Source organism: Capsicum annuum, chromosome 2, assembly GCF_002878395.1.
Source record: "Capsicum annuum cultivar UCD-10X-F1 chromosome 2, UCD10Xv1.1, whole genome shotgun sequence".
NCBI classification, from domain to species: Eukaryota; Viridiplantae; Streptophyta; class Magnoliopsida; order Solanales; family Solanaceae; genus Capsicum; species Capsicum annuum.
The window spans coordinates 100,717,260-100,737,429 of NC_061112.1; the positions used below are offsets into that span (position 1 = coordinate 100,717,260).

Genomic DNA, 20,170 nt, shown 5'->3' on the forward strand with positions numbered 1-20,170 from the left:
GCAAAAATAGACTCATCCCTCAATCATTCATGAAGTATAAGTCGAATTTTCAACACTTGTGAATCCAAGTGTGAGGTAAAATAGAGAGTGAGAGTTGGAGAGGTTATTTGAACTAACATTGTTTGTTTGTTTTGTTAGTGTCTTTTTTTAAGTACCATGGCAGCCAATGATTTCAATGTCCGTTTGATCGCTTCAATGACCATTGTGATAGCTTCATTGCCAATTGTGAAGATATCAAATGACACATTGAAAAGATACGCCAATTGCTACCCAAACTTTTCCTCTTGTCCAAAAACCTTTTGATGAGAGTTTCTCAAAGTAGAGAGTGGGTTTTCATAATCCTAACCAAGGTAAAGAAGTGTGGATAAACAAGTTGATCCTATTGATGACCAAATTGACTCTTCTTGTAAGAGCAATTTATGTCCACCTAGTGTTGAAGACATTGTGTTGAATGATAGTACATCTATTGATTTTTTGCCTCTTGTTGGTGATGTACACATTGTGAGTGTGGATATACTAGTTGATCTTATTGATGACCTAATTGACTTTTCTTGTAAGAGCAATTTATGTCCACCTAGTGTTGAACCAATTGTGTTAAAAGAAAGTACATCATCTTGTGAAAATTATGTTGATCAACTTATGTGCAGAATTTGTCCACCACTTGAGGATGTGTTTGAAGTGTCTAATGGGTCTCAAGTGAGTGATGATGTTGAAAATGTTGATCAAATAAATAGGAGTGAACCCGTGAGCTTGCCTTTTAGTAAAGAAGGCCCTACGGGTCGTCTTGCTCGTAGGGATGATTATGTGTTTGAAACTTCTTTAGGACTTGATGGTTGTCCTTTAGAGAGTGAACTTGTGTGTTCTAAATCTTCCCCGAGGGTAGATCCTACTCTCTTTAGGTATAATATCTTATTTGAAGATGATATAGTCACTCCTAATGAACCTAGTGGTGAGAATGATGTTGAAGGTATAACTTGTCTTGAAGGTAATAACCTATATGCTAACCCACTATGGTGTGACAACATTCCTTCTAAAGATGAAAATCTCTTCTTGGAAGATAAGAGTACTCTTAAGGGAAAAGAATGTGAGGTCTTGGAAAGGGATAATCAATTAGGTGAGGATAATTTTGATTTTCTTGAATCCTTAAGAAACCCAATAAGTGATTGTTCCTTGATAATTGATTGTGGTTGTGATCCTTTGTATGACACCCCACTAATGTTTGATGACTGTGAGCATGAATTGTTTGCTTATTGTGAAGACTTAAGTAATAATCCCTTTGATTTTAGCAGTGGTATGTGTCTACTTGAGGGTACTTCTATAGAAAAAAAATATGTCCATTGTTTGGAGATTACTTCTTCTACTATGTATGACCTTATTGTTGAGAGTACTCATGTTGATCATGTTGAAACTAGTAGTAAGTACATACATGAGGACACCTTAGTTAAAGTTAACTTGAATGATACCTTTCTTCACTCTCTATTTGCTTTTGATGATATGCATGCTATTGTAGAGAGTATATCTTGTGGTTTGGATGAAGACTACGAGAAAAGGGAGTGTTGTCTAGACCAGTGTCTATGGCAACTCTTTCCATTTGATCCCGGTGCCATCTTAGGGAGGGGAAGAGTTAATCTCGGCTTAGGTGCATTCCTTCTTGATGTTTGTCAGAACCAAGTCCTTGGTGCATTTGTCAATGGCTTCCTAATATGTAATACTAAGGACTCTTGGTTATATGTAAAGTATGAACCGTCTTAGCATATCGATGTTATGCATTTTGCTAACTCTAACGCTCATTCCATTAGGATGTATGCTTATTTGTCTTCTCTTGACTTTGTAAGGTATGGATTCAAGGTCGAATCCTTTTCAAGAAGGGGAGGATGATACGAGCACGACCACAAAGATAGATGAGTGAGAGAGTGTGTTGACCCGAGACTTGGAGTGTACAAGTGAGGTGTGAAGAAGGATGTTGGACACCCCAAAACCTACACTCCGACGGCACCTAGTTCTTGACTTTTATTAAGGGCAAGAAGGACTTTTACACTTCAAGACATTACACTCAAGAGGTGCCTCAACTTATGCATCATTAAGGGCATTGTGGTCTTTTCATGCCTCTCTTTTACACTCCATAGGAGCACCCTTCATTAAGGTTATTTTGGTGTTTGAATGTAATAACTATAAATAGGCAATTAGGCTTCTATTTTTCATTAGATTTTGATGAATATTGAAAGAACTCTCTTGTGAGGAGTGTTTTTAGTGTAGAACTTGGAAAATTCATTGAAACTAGGGTTAGCCTTGAGTGTGGAATCACTAGGGTTGACGATTTGGCTTGGAAAGGTTGGTGCTTGAGGAGTTGAATCCCTTTTATGTCAACCTAAGAGTATGGTGTTGCTTTTATTGGTTGTAATGGGTCTTGGTGTTTAATATACATGTTGGTTCTTATCATTGGTAAAGGTTTATGTCTCACTACTATTCTTTACTTTATTGCATCTATGCTGTCTTGCTTTTAGTGTCTTGCTTCTTCTCCTACCCTCTTTAGTGTTGTTTATAGGTTTATAGGTCTAGATCTTATCATTAATGATAAGAGACTAACCTATAAGCATGAAAATCAGCAACTAAATGAAACTATCTAACTCTAAGAATCGAAAATAACAACTAAAAAAAGAGTAGATGAAGAAGAGAACACACAGATTCAAATCAAAATAAAAGAAAAATGCATAAACATACAGGATAGATAGTGAGACATACACCTACACCAATGAATAGCACTAAGGTGTGTATCAAACACCAAGACACACAACACCAATAGAGGATAACACCACACTCTTAGGTGGACACAAAGGGATCACCTCCTCAAGCACCCAACCTTTCTTGCCAAAATGTCAACAAGAGTGATTCCACACTCAATGATGACCCTAGTTTCAATGTCTTTTCTAAGTCTACACCAAGATGGCTTTTCCAAGCCCTACACTAAGGAAAGAAAATACAATTTGAGTTTCACTCCATCAATTCATCAAAACTAATGAAAAATAGAAGCCTAATTGTCTATTTATAGTTATTACATTCAAACACTAAAATACCCTCAATGAAGGGTGCTCCTATAGAGTGTAAAAGAGAGGTGTCAAAAGACCACAATGCCCTTAATGATGCTTAAGTTGAGGCACTTCTTGAGTGTAATGTCTTGAAGTATAAAAGTCCTTCTTTCCCTTAATAAAAGTCAAGAACTAGGTGCCCTCGGAGTGTAGGTTATGGGTGTCCAACGTCTTTCTTTACACCTTACTTGTACACTCCAAGTCTTGGGACAACACACTCTCTCACTCATCCATCTTTATGGTCATTCCTATATCAGATACCACATCGGTACAGATATGTATATGCTGGATCGGGTACCACACCGGTACAGGTATGTGTATGTTGGATCAGGTACCACGCCGGTATGAATATATATATGGTGGATCCGGTACCACGCTGGTATGGTATATGAATATATATTATTCCCTAAAGGTCATGAATATTTGGGCAAAAATAAGTCCCATAGCATGTGTGTACATATTTGTGTTGAGTCTGTGGATGTTTATAGTATGGTTGATACTCTTGATGGTTATGCGACTTGTTTGGGAGAACTGTTTGATATGTTATTATTTTATTGTTAATTTATTAGGTATTTGATTGTGTGACATATATTTGACAAAGTAAAACTTTGTACTTACTTATATGTTGGTTGACTTGCTTTAGTTATACATGATTTAATCGTAGATTATCAGAGTGGCTAGTTGTCATTCTTTAATATTATAAGAGAACATTTGGTTGTTAGCCCGAGAGTTTAGTGTGGGTTGTCTATGATTACAGGTTTGTTCCTGTGAATATGAGTATGAAAAAGATAAGATAAATAAAGAGGAAAAGTAATGTATTAGCATTAGATTGTGGTTGATTATGTGAATTAATGAGGCTAGAGTATGTTAGTAGTGAATATAATATTGAGTATGTTAGTAGTGAATATAATATTGATGGAGTTGGAAAAGTCATTGGATGATGTAAGTTATATAGGTAAAGTAATAATGTTATTACAACCTTAGTTGAATTATATTCCATTCAAGATGTCATGATTTATTTTTCTTAATTCTATTTTATGATTATATGGACTAACACGGTCGGCCGATGATGCCTACCAGTACGTGTGGTTGTACTGACCCAACTCTTCTACATTCTTTCTTGGAGTGTAGACTGGATGCAAGTTAGTTGCAGTTACTAGATGGATAACAATATTCAACACTAATTTCTGCACTTTCTTCCTGGCAGATGTTAGAGTCTTTGTATTATTTATTTTATTGTCAATTTATGTTATAGTAGATAGCTCTTGTACATGTCTGACCAAGTCTTGGGATAGTGAAGGACACTTGTAAGAAGTTTTTGAAAAAGTTTATTTATTAATATTTAATTTACCTTATTATATTTAATCTAGTATTCCCTTAAAATAGAAGTCTCCATATATTTTTAGTTGGGTAATAAGGGTTCTCCTAGTTGCTTTGAATAGCGTAGGTGACCGCACTGTCTGCTAATTATGGTCATTACAGTATCCTCGTGGGGTGCACCGGTGTTGTTCGTGCACAAAAAAATGACTTTCTTCAGATGTGCATTGACTATCGATAGTTGAATAAGGTAATGGTTAAGTACAAGTATCCTTATACCAGGATAGATGACTTGTTTGATCAGTTGAAGGGTGCCAAGTTCTTTTCTAAGATAGATCTTCAGTCTGGGTATCATTAGCTTAAGATTAGGGAGGTGAATATCCCTAAGATGACTTTTGTACTCGGTATAGGCACTTTGAGTTCTTAGTTATGTCATTCAATTTGACTAATGCCCCAGCGACATTTATGGATTTGATGAACAGGGTATTCAGGCAATTTCTAGATCTTTTTATCATTGTGTTTATTGATGATATTCTGATTTATTCTGAGAGAGAGGTGGATCATGCTAATCACTCTGAATTATGTTGCAATCCTTGAAGAAACAACAGTTGTATGCTAAGTTCTCCAAGTGTGAGTTTTGGTTGAATGCTATAACTTTTCTTGATCATATTATTTCTAGTGAGGGGATCATGATGTATCCACAAAAGGTGGCGGTGTTTAAAAGGTGGCCTTGATCTGCGACTCCAATCGACATTTGGAGCTTCTTGGGTTTGGCTGGTTATTATCGGCGGTTTGTGGAAAGTTTCTCGACAATAGCTGCCCCATTAACTAAGTTAACTTAGAAGAAGGTAAAGTTTTCTTAGTCGGATGCGTATGAGGAGAGTTTTAGGAAGTTTAAGGATAAGCTAACTTCGGCTTCGATTTTGACATTGCCTGAAGGCAATGAAGAGTTTATGGTTTATTGTAATGCATCTAAGGTGGGACTTGGTTTTATTTTAATGCAGCAAGAAAAGGTGATTGCCTATGCTTTCGGGCAGTTGAAGGTGCATGAAAGGAATTATCCTGCTTATGATTTGGAGCTTTTAGCGGTGATTTTTGCTTTGAAAATCTGGCGGCATTAATTGTATAGAGTGCACATGGATATTTTTTTAGATTATAAGAGTCTACAGTATGTGTTCACTCAAAAGAAGCTAAATCTCAGGTAGACAAGATGGTTGGAGTTTCTCAAAGATTATGATATGAGTCTCTACTATCATCCAGGTAAGGCTAATATTGTTGCTGATGCTCTTAGCAGGTTATCCATGAGGATTTTAGCTCATGTAGACGAGAAAAAGCGGGAATTGGTGAAGGATATTCACCGTTTGGCTAATCTTGGGGTCTGTCTCCAAGACTTCGAGAATGGTGGTGTGATGGTACAAAAAGTGGTTCGGTCATGCCTTGGTGCAGAGATTAAGGAGAAGAAAGTGCTAGATCCTATTTTGATGAAAATTAAGAGTGATATTGGTGGGTAAAAAGTAATGGTGTTTGAGATCAGTGGTGATGGTACTTTGCGGTACCAAAAAAGGTTGTGTGTTCTGACGTTGAAGGGTTGTGAAAAAGGATTTTGGCTAAGGCGTATGAAACGTGATATGTTGTTCATCTCAGCTCGATGAAAATGTATCATGATATCAAGGAGATATATTGGTGAAATGGGATGAAAAAGAATGTGGCTGATTTTGTAGCCAAGTGTGTGGTGTGTCAACAAGTTAAAGTTAAGCATATGAGGCCTGGTGGGTTGTATCAAGAAATAGAATTGCCAAAATAGAAATATGAGGTGATCAAAATGGGTTTTGTTACCGATCTTTCTCTATCACGAAACTAATTAGATTTGATTTCAGTCATCATGGATAAGATGACAAAGTTTGCTCACTTCTTACCAGTGAGGACTACCTTTTCGGTGGAGGATTATGCAAAGTTGTATATTCAGAAGGTTGTAAAGCTGCATAAGGTACCTGTTTCAATTATTTCTAATTTTGGTACGCAATATTTATTACATTTCTGGCGGTCTTTCCAAAAAGGGTTGGGTACTAAGGTTAGTTTGAGTACTGCTTTCCACCTGCAGATGGATAGGTAGGCAGAAAGGACCATTTAGACGCTAAAAAATATGCTTCAAGCGTGTGTGGTTGATATGGTGGCAATTAGGTTGAGCATCTACCTTTGGTAGAGTTTGCTTACAACAATAAATACCATTCTAGTATTGATATAGCCCATTTTGAGGCATTGTATGGTAGGAGGTGCATATCTTCTATTGGTTGGTTTGAGCTTGGTTAGGCGGACTTGTTTGGTCCAGATTTGGTTCATCAGGCTATAAAAAGGTGAGGTAATTCGGGATAGGCTTAAGGCTGCCTATAGTCGCCAAAATTCCTATGCAGATTTTAGATATAGAGACTTGGAGTTTGAGGTTGGGGATAAGGTGTTCCTCAAGGTGTTTCCCATGAAGGAAGTAAGTTAATTTATAAAGAAGGGGAAGCTCAGTCTCAGGTGAGTTGGTCCTTATGTGATTTTACGGAGGGTTAGTAATGTTTCTTATGAATTGGAGTTGCCTTCTAGTTTGAGCTCCATTCATTCGATATTTCATGTCTCTATGTTGAGAAAGTGTCTTGGTGATCCTTCTTCAGTTGATTCTTTAGAAGGGTTGGGTATCTCGGATTCTCTGTCTTATGAGGAGATCCCGATATAGATATTAGATTGGTAGGTTCATCGGTTGCGGACCAAGGATGTGTCCTCGGTTAAGGTTCTATAGTGGAACCCCAAGGTGGAAGAGGCTACGTGAGAAGCAGAAGCGGACATGAGGTCCAAGTATCTGCATTTGTTTTTTTCTTTGGATATTCATACGGAAGGTATGTGTCTTGAACACATCTTTATTTTTTAGTTTGTTAAAGGAAAGGTTGATTTCCTTGCATCTTTATTTTGTCTTAAAGGTAAAGGTAGAGGCATCTAAGGGGTGTAAGTCGTACACGTACTACCTTATCCGTCATTCAAGGATAAATATTCCCAGTGAGAGAGACTAAAATACCTTGGGTTCCTGAACCTTAGAAATTTTTTTGGATTTTTGGTTTTCTAGTTTCTGGGCAGTTTACGATAGGTGGGTTAGTCGTATGCTAGGGTACGAGTTGTATAGGGTAATCATATGCTCAACAGTGTTGGATTGATAGGGTGGAATTGGTTACTAAAATGGATACTACTTGGGCGGTACGAGTCATATTGGTAGATACGAGTCATTTGTTTTGGTTTTCCCCTTGACTTAATCTTAGACTTGGTAACTTAAGTTAGATCTTATTACGAGTGGCTCACTATGAGCTGTAAGCTAGGGTACGAGTCGTGCCATGGACTCGTATAGTGGACAGTGTTTAATCCTTTTGGGATTCTATTTTGCCAGGGGTACGGGCTAAAGGTACTAGTTGTACACTTAGATACGACATAGTTTGGGGTTGAGTCATACTTTGGATAGTGTTGGGTCCAAAGAAGGTGGCCTTGGGTACGAGTGGTGGGTACCACTCGTATTAGAGGGTACAACTGGTATGGATTGTCGTACCCACCTAATGAGATTTTTGGGAGTTTAAGTGAGGGCAATTTGGACATTTTCCCACTTAACCTAATAAGGCCCCGCGACTTATATTCCTATTGGGAGGTTATTTACCCTATTATTCTATTGTTTAAGACTTAAAAACTTCTCTTAAACACTCTAAAATTCTCTCAAGAGCTATTGGATGATGAAAGGCTAGGGTTTCATTAAGGTGGTCAATTTGGGGCTTGTGTTGGTGATTTGTCTTCATGTTCTTTGTATAAGGCATGTTATCTTCCCTCATTTTTAGTTCCAACTAAAGGCATGATTTTATATAATGTTTTTATGGCATGATTACTGTATGGTTTTGATTTTCAAATATCTATTTGGGGTTTTGGTTATAAATTCTTGGTTATGTTTTTTCCATGTTTAAATTATGTATTCACAATGTTTTAATAGTGGTTTGGATACTTGGTTGCATGAGAATGGTTAATTAGTAATTGAAATTGGTTTGGAAAATACTATGCCGCCAATATGTTTGATAAAATGCCTATGATAATGCTTTTACTATATTGTTGGACTTTTAATGAAAACTAATGCATGGTATGGTTTGGTAATGGAACCCTAAATGGTTTAAGTAGTTTGAAATAGTTAAATGGAATGATTTGGTTCAATAAACACACTTGTGGGGTACAATGAAATCCCCTAAGTAATCATAATATTGTAACACTTGTGGGGTACATGGGACTCCCCCAAGCTAACATTGTAATGTGATTTATGGGTACATGGACCCCCTTGATCTCTAATGGTTTGGCTAAGGACAATACTTGCAAGTTATAGTCAGTATGATGATACCACTAATTATAGCCTTAGTTAATAATGAATTGGTTGGATGGAAATTAGTTTTAATTGTGCAAGGATGGCGGGGTGTGATAGCTAACCGTGAAGGTGGGAGTCCAACAGCCGAACACCAGAAACTCATATATACCAACATAAGGGGTTGTCCATGGCGATCATATATGATACTCATGAGGTACAAGGGAATTTCTAAGTATAATGTACATATGTATCATGGAGAGCGAAGTGTACTTGGGAATACCCTACTCTTATGTTATCTCTGTTTCGTGCAGCTATACGTACCAGGGTTCTTTTAGGGGGTTACACTAGACCATATAGCCCATGGGTGGTTAAGGACGATTAAGCTTCACATTCCCAGGTTAAGGGTTTGAATTGCATGCTAAGCTCGGGTCCCTTTCCTTGCATGGTTTTATATGTATATATATATATGGTTTGTATGCGTATGGATGGTTTACTTGGTTTTACTAAATGGCATTACTTTATCCTTATCCTAAGTTCATGCTAGCTTTCACCCACTAACCCGTCTTCGGGCGACTGTATCCCCAAGCGATGCAGAAACCAGCCGTTCTCCTCCTGCTTAGCTATCAGTCATTCGGGATCAACTATTGGATTGAAGTGGCGAGCTTTCATCTTTCGGAAGGCTCCATTTCATGGATATTTTCATACATTTTTGTTTACTTATGAATATTGGTTTTGGCTATGGTTGGGGGCATATCCCAATTGGATTTTTGTATTCTTGTGGTAAGAGGATTTTGTGGAACTACTATGGGTTGGTATGGTCAGGATCGATATAGGTGTAAGCCTTAGTATTGACATTGGTATTGGGGCTGACACCCTTGGACGGTATTGTTGGTTGTTCCAACCTTTTATGTTATGTTATGTTATGGAACTTGGTTTAGTTATTATTTGGTTGATTGGTTTCTGGTTTGGTTTGGTGGTCGGATGGGTTTAGGCAGTTGGACTCGATTGAGCCGTTCTCGATTATAAACCTATCCCAAAGTCTAGAATTGGATAGTTATGCTATCTTGTTAAAACTTTAGAATCCAGCCAACTTACAGCAGACGACTGGAGGTTGGGTTAGGTAACAGGGTAGTCTTCGGTCCTGGTCAAACTTGGGATGCCCATTATGACAAGGCCTCCGGTTGGGTCATGTCTGTATCCGCGACTAACCATGTATTATTACTATATAATGTATCCACATCACTGTTTAATGGGATATTTATATAATATTAAAAATTTATGAGAGGGAGTAAATAACTCCTAGCCTCCTATAGTAGTGAGATTTATGTTGTTTAGACCTTTAACTTTGGTCATCCTTATTATTATTGTAGTAATTATTACTCAACTTACACATTTTGTATGCTTGTGTAATGCCTCACACTTTTGGGCTAAAGTTGAACCATCTTTTTGACGTATATAGACCAAAACTTAATGGTTTCTAGTTAGGAATAAGTGTGAATAATAGTTCTTTAGTGTGAGAACGTCTTTGGAGATGAGTATACGTCATAGAAGTCTCCTAGCTCAAAGTTAAGTTGAGCACTTTCTTATCGGTTGAGTTTTAATCGATGATTTTTCTTGGGTCAACTTCCAGTGACAATTACTCTAAGGATTTGTGTGGCCTATAATATATCAAATTAAAGCTCTTTGAGTCTTCTTTCCAACACAAGTGGTCGTTCATCAATCTGAGTTCTAATCAAAAGTTATGAGTGTTTTAGTGAGACACTGTCTCAGGTCCGTTTTGGCCTTAGACCCCAAACCCTGAGGTTTACTTTGGCCTTGTACTGGAAACCCTATGGTTTGCTTTGACCTTGCTCCATCAAGCCTTTCCCAAGCATCAAAAGTATTCCATTTTGAGTTATTTTAAGGGCAAAAGGGTCTTTTCACCCTCCTAAATTATTCCCAATCCTTTATGGACAAATATGGGGTATTAAAACATGTTATATCACCTCACCAAGTCCCTAATCATCATTCTTAAGAAAGAAAGAAGAAACTACCTAGGGTTTGAGGAATTCAAGCTTCGCGGGTCCAATTTTTCTACGTTCTCTTTGATTTTTTCTTCGTCAAAAGGTATGTCGGACTATCCTAAATCTTATGGGCGTAAGTTTATCGTTTTTACAAGTTCTAAAGATATATAATTACGTATATGTAAAGGGTTTTGGAAATCGATTTAACAACATGCATCATGAACCTATTTTGATGAAAGTATGCATTTATCATTTTTTTTTATAGACTTGAGTTGTAATAATGTGCATATATGGTATGAGTTTCGAAAAGCATTTTATGAGTACGATTTGAGAAATTTCCTTTCCCCATGATAAAATTTTGGGTCTTAACATGTTATGAATTGTAAATTGAGTTTGAGAGCATAAACTGTAAGTCCCCATTTTGATCATGAGATTTACGTGTGACTAATGTTTGGAGTTGTTTTATGATTGATGATAGTTCTTGAGTTTTAAACCCCTTTTTAACTTTTACGCATTGTTGATTTACATGTTTTCAAAGGGGTATTTCTCGTGCTAAAGGCTTTTGTATCCCTATGAAGAAATTGCATGTGTTTTATGTAAGAATTGACCACCACATGTTAAAGTATTGTAAAAAGAGTGTTTTGCATATGTTTCATGTGTTACTTGAAATAAGAACTCTCATATGATGTTTAAATCTTTTGGTAGTCATTAACATATTTTTGAATGAGATGGGCTATGGATTTTTTATGATATGATATGGCTTGCAAGTCTAGGTATGATGATACCCGATTATGATATGCCCTCAACGGAATAACAAATGAGTTTTTCATAAGCATAAGGTATGATTTTAAGAGGTTAAAATTGGGCTTAAAGAGAGATAGATGGTTTTCCGAAGAAGGTACAAGTTCAGATAACTCATTGCTCGAAATCGTGTTTTGCCGACGAGTTAATGGCGGACCCATATAGCCCATGGGTATTAAGTTGTATGGTGTATCATCTAGCTCAGAACTAAAGCAAAGAGTTGAGTTCATGATTTACAAGAATATTTTCAAGCCTTTGAATTATGCCCATGCGTTTTTTGATATAATATGATAAATGGTTGTCATAATGCTCTCGATTATTTTACATGAAATATACTTATTTTTGGTTAGTTCTGCATGCCAGTACTTTTCAAGTATTGACCCTTATAATATAGGTTCTGAGGTACAGTCTCTTGATTTATCACATTAGTAGAACATTTGGAATAATGACAGAGTTGGTGAGCCATCCATCTTTTGAAAGACACTTATTCATATGTTGACCTCTTTCAGTTTATGGTACAGCCGATGGCCTTGTCCCGGCCAAGACTATTAGTATTCACTAGAGGCTTCGTAGACGTAGATGAGATTTGGTTATTGTATTGTCATAACATTATTGACATAATTTGATTTTCAGATTTCCTTAATTTCATTATATCTTCCGCACTTTGATTTATGTATGTATTATGCTTATGATAGCATGCTAAGGGGTCTCTCGGGCCTTCTTGGTTCGAGATGCCCGTCATGGCCAGGGCCTCGATTCGGATCGTGACAGCTTGTCGTCTGGTTATTTTTCAAACTCTCTAATAGCGAAAGTTATATTGTACCGAAATGTCCTTTTTGTTTAACCTATTTACTAACCCAGCCTACGGGTTATCAATTTTACCATTAATTACCTGATAAACACTACTAAAAAACTCTATTTTCCTCCTTATTGCCATTGAAAAATATCCAATGGCTATTACCACAGATATTTTGATTGAATCAATGAGAAAAGAAAATAATAGTAGTATTTTCTCAAGAAGAAAATTAGAAAGCTTCCTAGTGTTTTAGTTTGTGAAAAATGAGTGCAAGTGTTGGAAAAAATCTTATTTCTAGTAGTGAATTAAATGAAAGATAATATATGCATATATTAAATGAAAGATAATATATGCATATATTAAATGAAGATAATATATGCATGGTGGAAGGGGATCCACAAAGCAAATTCATCTTCTACTCCCAGCCATATATCTAATTGGAAAAGCTCTACACTAATTGACAAAAGCAATTAAAGAACTTAGACAATTAAATCTGTTTACATTGCATCCCAATGAGACAATGACATGACATAACACGATAACTATACCCAACCTTCCTAAACAAGGATCATGGCCTAATTACCCTAAGTTATGAATAGTTAATGAAATTAAATACTAAAATAGGGTTGTTTCGGAAGTTGACCCTTTGCTTTACATTAGGGAAATAAAGTTGTCAATAATTCAAAAAGATGAATTAATTAGTATGATGAAAAAAGGTAGATGGTGATTCTATAGGGACCATGTGAAGACTTCCCTTGGAGGACTCATGAGTTAGGCTTACGTCCAACTTCAAACATGCAAGGCCATGCACAAATATGGTTAAATATGGAAAGCAAAAAATGCATTTTCCAAAAATAGCTATATTGCCTTTCCATCTGTCCATTTCTCATTAATTTAGTTCGGTATATGCTGGAACATGAATATTTTATTTTTATGTGTGTACGTACATGCCTCATCATATTCTTGTCATGCATGCGCACATCTCTTTCTAATGCATATGAAAATCGATGTTACATTCAAATTCAAATTTATCTGATGTTAGATTTACATTAATAAGTGTGAAATCAACTTTTAGAGACAATCAAAATATATTTGATGTCTTTTCTGATATAATGTTGCTAGATCAGTTTAAGTGTGAAATCAACTTTTCAAAACAATTAAAATGCATTTGATGTCTTTTCCTTACAAGAAATTATTTACATCATCATGGTTCATATTAAAAGTAAATAAAAATAACTATCAATATGAAGTGACATTAGTAAAATAAAGATGAGACAAATGTATAACTTGTTGTAACAAGTTGAATGCTATTGGTTGTATTAAAAAAAATTCTGCTAATGGTTGTATTTAAAAAATTCTTTACGCTAACGATGGATTTTAGGTAAAATTTGCATGGATGATTAATATTCCAAGAAATTGTGAAAGCACCAAACCCCATAATATAATGAAGTAGCATTTCAGCTGTCTAATCACTTGCTATCGTTGTCAAACAGACTTAATTTCTTATATAAAAATTACAAAGTACTTAGCTTAATTAGATTAGTAGTTGGTGAGATGCACTTTCTTCTAATGATTAACTACAAGTACACTGTAACTCCCTCTCTCTCTCTTTTTAAGTCAGTTAATGTCGGATTAGATTTTAGATGTCAGATTAAGACACATAATCATTGTTGCTTGATCATGATGTTGCTTTAGTACATTAACTAGAAAGCTTCGAAAAGCGCTAAATTGATGGATTAGATAAGTGTCATCCCTCCGATTGGGATAAGTAAAATGGGACGAATGGAGTATATATTAATTATTGTTGCTTCCAATAACACAAGGGAAACTTGTAGTATAGTGGTAAAAAGAATATGTATAAAATATTGTAGGTCATGTGTTCAAGTTGCAGAATGACTCGACTATACGTTAATCGAATCTATATATTAATAACAATATGAACAGGGTTACATAAGAGTTCATCATATTACACAGAGAACACTTGGGAACTCAAATTATGCAGAATTTTAGCACTATATATAGGCTAGCTGTATATCTAGCAGCTTTTTTGATAATACATACTAAGTTGGTTCAATCTAAGGTTTAATTACTTAAATTAAATATTCCAAACATACTTAATCTCCATGGAGCAACTGCATAGACCAGATATCCTCCATGCTCCACATATTGTCATTTGTTTCAGTGAGAAAATTAGGGGCTTGAAAATTAGCGTCCATATTTCCATTGTATGAAGTTGGAGAGTATGTCTCTATGGTATCTACTTGACCAGCAGAAGACATTTGGCTACTGCTTCCTTCTTGATGGTCAATATTTTGCTCTGAAGTTCCTTGTCCATTCACGTTCTCTGGTTGCTTAATATGCTTCTGAATCCTAGTCCTCCAATAGTTCTTTATCTCGTTATCTGTTCTTCCAGGTAAATGCTTCGCAATTTTCGACCACCTGGACCAAACGCCAATCCAGAATTTTGAGTTAGTGTCTTTATGACGAATGCTCATGATATATATATATATAATGGATTCAGTTGATTCTGACCTAGATTCTAGTACTATTATCAACTCACTACTAGAAATCCGCCTAATTCTGACGGCACATTCCATCTGAAAATAGTCAGAATTTGATAATTTTTGACACTACGCAGATGGAAATTGATCCGTCGGGATATACCTTACCAGAAATATAAGTTTCCTTACATAACTATGTATATGTTATTAACACAAAAAAGAAGAAGATATATGTTAACTACAACATGAGACTGATCGAAATGTACTTTGCTAGGTTGTAAAAACAATAATTATATCTAGCATACATACTGCACCAATATTTATGATGAGATAATGTGAAGTAGTCGTTCCTTAATATGTCGGTAAGCTGATGGCCCACAAAGTTAGATTACAGGTTAGTTTTTCCATCTGAAAGTATTTCAATCACGTTTTGTAGTTGATGAAAAAGATACTTTGTCACGTTCTATGGTTGGAATTCATGAGTCCCATTTGCACGCCCCCTTCTCCTATTTATATTTAAACTCAACTCAATAAAAACGTTGATACTTGAGAAACACACATACTTACTTCCTTTACTCACTCCAATATAACGTTTCCAAAATTTCCACAAGTTGAAGAGAGTGATGAGCTAGGAAGAATTCACAAGTCATTGCAATGCTCAATCCACGGCAACTAAATTTTTGGTAACGTTATACACTGTCACTAGCCACATTATATGATATGTTTTATAAATATGTTACACCTATAAAAACTATTGCTCCTAAGTCCTATATCATAAAAATATTTTCGATGTTGATAATTGTCACATTTGTATGCACAGCCAGCCATCAAATCCTCCACACACAAACACAGAAAAAAAAAAATACTACGCCAAGCTAGTGTCTTCTTTTTGTATATATGTTTTTTCTTTAAGCATGCACAAACAAGAAGGAACGTGGTCATAGCTTTTACTGAAATGTGAACTATCTTATTTAAAAGTTTAAACTGAATATACTTTGGTTGAGTTATGCCCCTTACGTGTGAGTTATCTTTTTCTTTTTATGAGTCAAAAGCACATGCTTATTTCTTTTCGATAAAAAGTGACAGTGACACTCGAACCAAAGACCTCTGACGGCTATTATATCATATTGTATTGTATGTTCATCCCATCAAAAAGTTTAAAACGTTGAAGTTGACACATTTGTATTCACATATTTATACCTTCAATAATCTTAATTAATAGGAGTTGAAATTTTCATATAGAAGTATACTTTTAATAATTCAATTATATTATTATTTTCAACATGGTAAATATTAGTATACAAGTTAGATACTAGTATTGTGCGGAAAAAGGGCCCATTATCTTGTAAGTGTCAAAACTAAAAATAAGCTAGCTGTCAATTTCATACATACAAGTTACAAGGTGGAGGTGGGATAACAAAAGTCATTGACATGTGAGTGAAATGAAATTGGTTCTTCTTAAAATGGAAAAATTCTATCTTTCTGGCTCTCTTTCACAACGTGTTTTATATCTACTGCTATTATGTAATACCGAATCCTTGTCTCATCACTGTCCCTTTTTTATGTTTAGTTTTGAAAACGAAATACTAACATCCAGGAGAATTTTAGTAATTTAGTTGACTAGTTATTTGAATTTCATCTTATTGGTGAGAAAGTTACTAGTTGGTGGTCCTCTCCAACGAGTTAAGTGGCTTTCAACTCCTCTCAAATCTCAAATTTTTTATCGATTCTCCAGCCTGTAATCCCCTCCTATTTTCCCCTTTCCCTTCTCCAAACTTTATAAAAAAAAAAAAAAGGAAAGAAAGAAAAAGAAATTAAAAAGAAATACTGCTATGTTCTTCTTAAAGCATAATTTAATTACTAATAATTGTGGAACTGACTTTCTTATCACTTTACGTAAGTTAGTTAATCAAATCATCACACAGATTACGTACCTTTCATCATATTTAGCTTTAAATTCTCTTAGTTAAGCCTAAAAATGGTTTTAAAAATAATAACATCCCTCACCTAAAAATAGAAAATAACACAAAATGCTCCTTATCTTTGAGAAAAAAAAGTATTTTAACATGATTTGCTTCTTGATGGGTAGAAAAATTATCGAGGGAAAAATCCTTATTATAAGTATTAGTTTCTTTAGTATATATAGCTAGATAAGAGATCTCAAAAATAAGTTTAACAAAGGAAAAAAAATTGTATGCATCTTTTTAAGTTTTATTCATGGAAGATATAAAGTAGATATGAGATGTTTTGGAAGAAGAATTTTTTGTTCAAAAAAAAAAATAAAGATAGAAGGAAAATCAAACTATAGATTATATTCCCCACGTTTAAATTCTAAGATGTTCTTCGGTACGTGACCATAAAGATATACTATATGTCACGTTTTAAATGTTCCATCTCATCTCTCATTCCAAATCTAGTACTATGAACAGACGTGGAGTGGCTCTCTTTGTCAACTCTAACAATAAAAACACATGGGAGAATCCAATACTTGATGTACAGAATTCCACACATTTAATTTTCTTTTGCAATGATTTTTGTTACTTTATGTGTACTCTTTAATTAGTCTTTGGAATAATAATAATACTCACTTGTTTCCCCACTTAGCATGCAGCTCCATAATCAAAAGTTGCTCTTCAGGTGTAATATTGCCCCTCCGGACATCAGGCCGGAGATAATTAAGCCACCGGAGCCGACAACTTTTTCCGGTACGTTTGAGACCTAAAGAAGAAATAAGAGAGAGGTGGACAATATTTTATTAAACAAAAACGTTTGTACATGTAACAAAAATAATATCGGAGGTGTTGAAGGCTAGTTCACTTAGTGAGCTTATTCTCAAACCCTATCACTAGTGTAGCATCTCATCGCACTTTACCCCTTCCTCTCTCTTGATGTAGTAAAAATAACTTTTAATTCTTTTTAATATCGGATGGGAGTGGGAGGTGTTGAGGCTAGTTAAGTTGGTGAGCTCTCTGTCTTTCACAGTTGAGGTGAAACGTTGAAACCCTATGGCCTATACCATAACATCTCATCCCCCTCTTTTCCCCTCCCTTTTTTTTAGGTAATAAAAATAATTTTTAATATTTCTTTTTTGATATCTAGGGTTTCATTTACAAAGTAAAGAAAATAATTACCAGCAGATTTAGCTAGGGAGTTCCAAACACCTTCACCATGATTAGCAATGTAGTTAATGAGAATCAAATCTTCTTCCATAGTCCAAGGTCCTTTCCTCACTTCAGCATCTTGAGAGTTGCATGGTCTTTTATCCATCTCTTTTTATTTCTTAAATGAACTTTTTTGTAAAAAAAAAAAAAAAAAAAAAATGAAGAGAAGAAAGAAAAAAAGGTGGAGAGAGGAAGATGAGATTGAGATAGGAGTGGAGATATGTGGTACTTTGTGACAAGGAACTAATGTGGTTGGACAGATATTTATAGGAGGTGGCTAAAATAAAATTTTCTGGTAATAATTTAGTCTTTAAGCAGAGTGACATATGAGAGCTTTTAACCTAACTTTATTATAAAATTGTAATAATATTCAAACTGCTTAATGTACAGTTGTAATAATAGGCTTAAAACTATATATGCGGGCATACATGACAGCTATTGATGTGGCCATGCATGTTCACGTTATGTACCTCCCAGCCAGCACCGCGCAATTCTAGAACAATATTGTTTAAGTAGTATTTATCGTCTCAAATTTATGTCACTGCTTATTAAAAAATAATACATTTTTAAGTTTGAAAATGCTTTAACTTGAAATTCTCATTTTATCCTTAATAATAGGTTTTTCTAGTTACAAAAATATCATGGATTTTTTAAGACCCAGGTTTCAAGAATTCTATAATTACACAAATCTAACGATCAGATGTTTAAGACCACAAGTTTTAAATTTTTCTTACTTTTTTCTGAAACTTCTTTCCAAATCAAACTATGTCACATAAATTAAAATGAGCATATTAAAATATACAGAAAAAGTGGATTAATGCATATATATAAAACTAATAATTGGTTTGATGGAGAAAAGATCATACTAAAATTGTAAAATAAGAAAGTAAATGAAAATATGGTTCTTAAAAGCTGTATATAAAGTAAGGGTCTCAAGTGGGTCGGGCCGATCCGGCCCTTGTAACTAATCTGGCCCGATAAGTCTTAGGGCTTTAGGGTTCTGGGTCCCGGGCAGGTTATTTTTTTAAAATGGGTCCGGCTAACTCGGTTCGGACCAAGCCCGGATCGATCCGGATACCTTTTTTAAAAAAAAAAAGGATTTTGAGCCAAACTAGCCGTTGGCCCAACGGTTATATAACCGTTTTTGGGTCCAAACGGCTAGTTTGGGCCCATTTATTAAAGAAACAAAAAAATTAACTTTAAAAAATATTTTTTAATCCCAAAAAAATTCTATAAATACCCTACAACTTCAAATCATTTTTCACACAATTTTTCACTCTCTCAAATCTCATTCTCTCTCAGATCTCAATTATCAATTTTCAAATATTCAATATATTTAATTTCTTAAAGTGTTCACTTTAATTTTTTAATTTTTCGTTTACAAAGTACGAGCGGAAGTTTCTAAAGTCGCAACCTTCGGATAGTTTCAAAATTTGGTATTGTCGTTCCATCTCTTACGTTTAATTTTTATTTATTGTATTAATTGTTTAATATTTAATTTTATTATATTTGTGTATTTTGAATATTTTTAGTTTAATTTAATTTATATTATGGATAAATTAAGAAACCTCGCTACTAAAGGTGTTAAAAAATTTATCCCGAAAGCGGTAGTGATAGTAAAAAGCGAATTACTAGCGGTAGAGGTAGTTCAAGTAGTAGATATACCTGTGTGCCTTCGCCTCCGGTACCGCTTGGTACACCTTTTGAGGAAGGAATAGGTGTAGGTGCTCACGATATGGATTATGTAGAAGCTCAGGAAAATTACGGTATAGAAGAAGAAAATGAAGTTGATGCGGTTAATTTAGACGAAGATAATGAAAATATTGCTGAGACCCCCGCAGTAGAAGATGCTAACGTTAGATCTGAATCGGTTAATCTCCCTCCCCGTCCTCCCAGTGCCCCAAGACCTCGTAAAAGAACTAGTGTTGCATGACAATTTTTTAAACGTATATCAAATATTGAGGTGCAATGCAATATTTGTCAACAAATATATAAACATAGAAATGGAGGCAAGCAAGGGGGTACGGGTACGTTAATGAGACATATAGCTGAAGATCACAAAAGAGAGTTAAATATTGCACAAGGTGGTGGGGATATTGGTGGGCCAACGCAAATTAGAATAGATCCAGCAACCAGTCACAT

At 35.2% G+C, this 20,170-nt stretch overlaps 1 protein-coding gene across 1 annotated transcript; it reads right to left on the reverse strand.

The window, feature by feature from the left end:
- Positions 1 to 14,245: 14,245 nt before the first annotated feature.
- Positions 14,246 to 18,538, reverse strand: LOC107858814 (MYB-like transcription factor EOBII). The gene is made up of 3 exons (XM_016703603.2): positions 17,999 to 18,538; positions 17,456 to 17,585; positions 14,246 to 14,805 (listed from the first exon to the last, which is right to left on the reverse strand). The coding sequence occupies exons 1-3, from the start codon at positions 18,132 to 18,134 to the stop codon at positions 14,481 to 14,483; spliced, it is 591 nt and encodes a 196-aa protein (XP_016559089.1). The 5' UTR covers positions 18,135 to 18,538; the 3' UTR covers positions 14,246 to 14,480.
- Positions 18,539 to 20,170: the final 1,632 nt, after the last annotated feature.

Coding starts and splice junctions, on each gene's coding strand:
- LOC107858814 (XM_016703603.2), bottom strand. CDS start 18,134: ATGGATAAAAGACCATGCAACTCTCAAGATGCTGAAGTGAGGAAAGGA. Junction 17,586..17,998: donor CTCCCTAGCTAAATCTGCTG/GTAATTATTTTC, acceptor TTTCTTCTTTAG/GTCTCAAACGTACCGGAAAA. Junction 14,806..17,455: donor CATGCTAAGTGGGGAAACAA/GTGAGTATTATT, acceptor CGTTTGGTCCAG/GTGGTCGAAAATTGCGAAGC.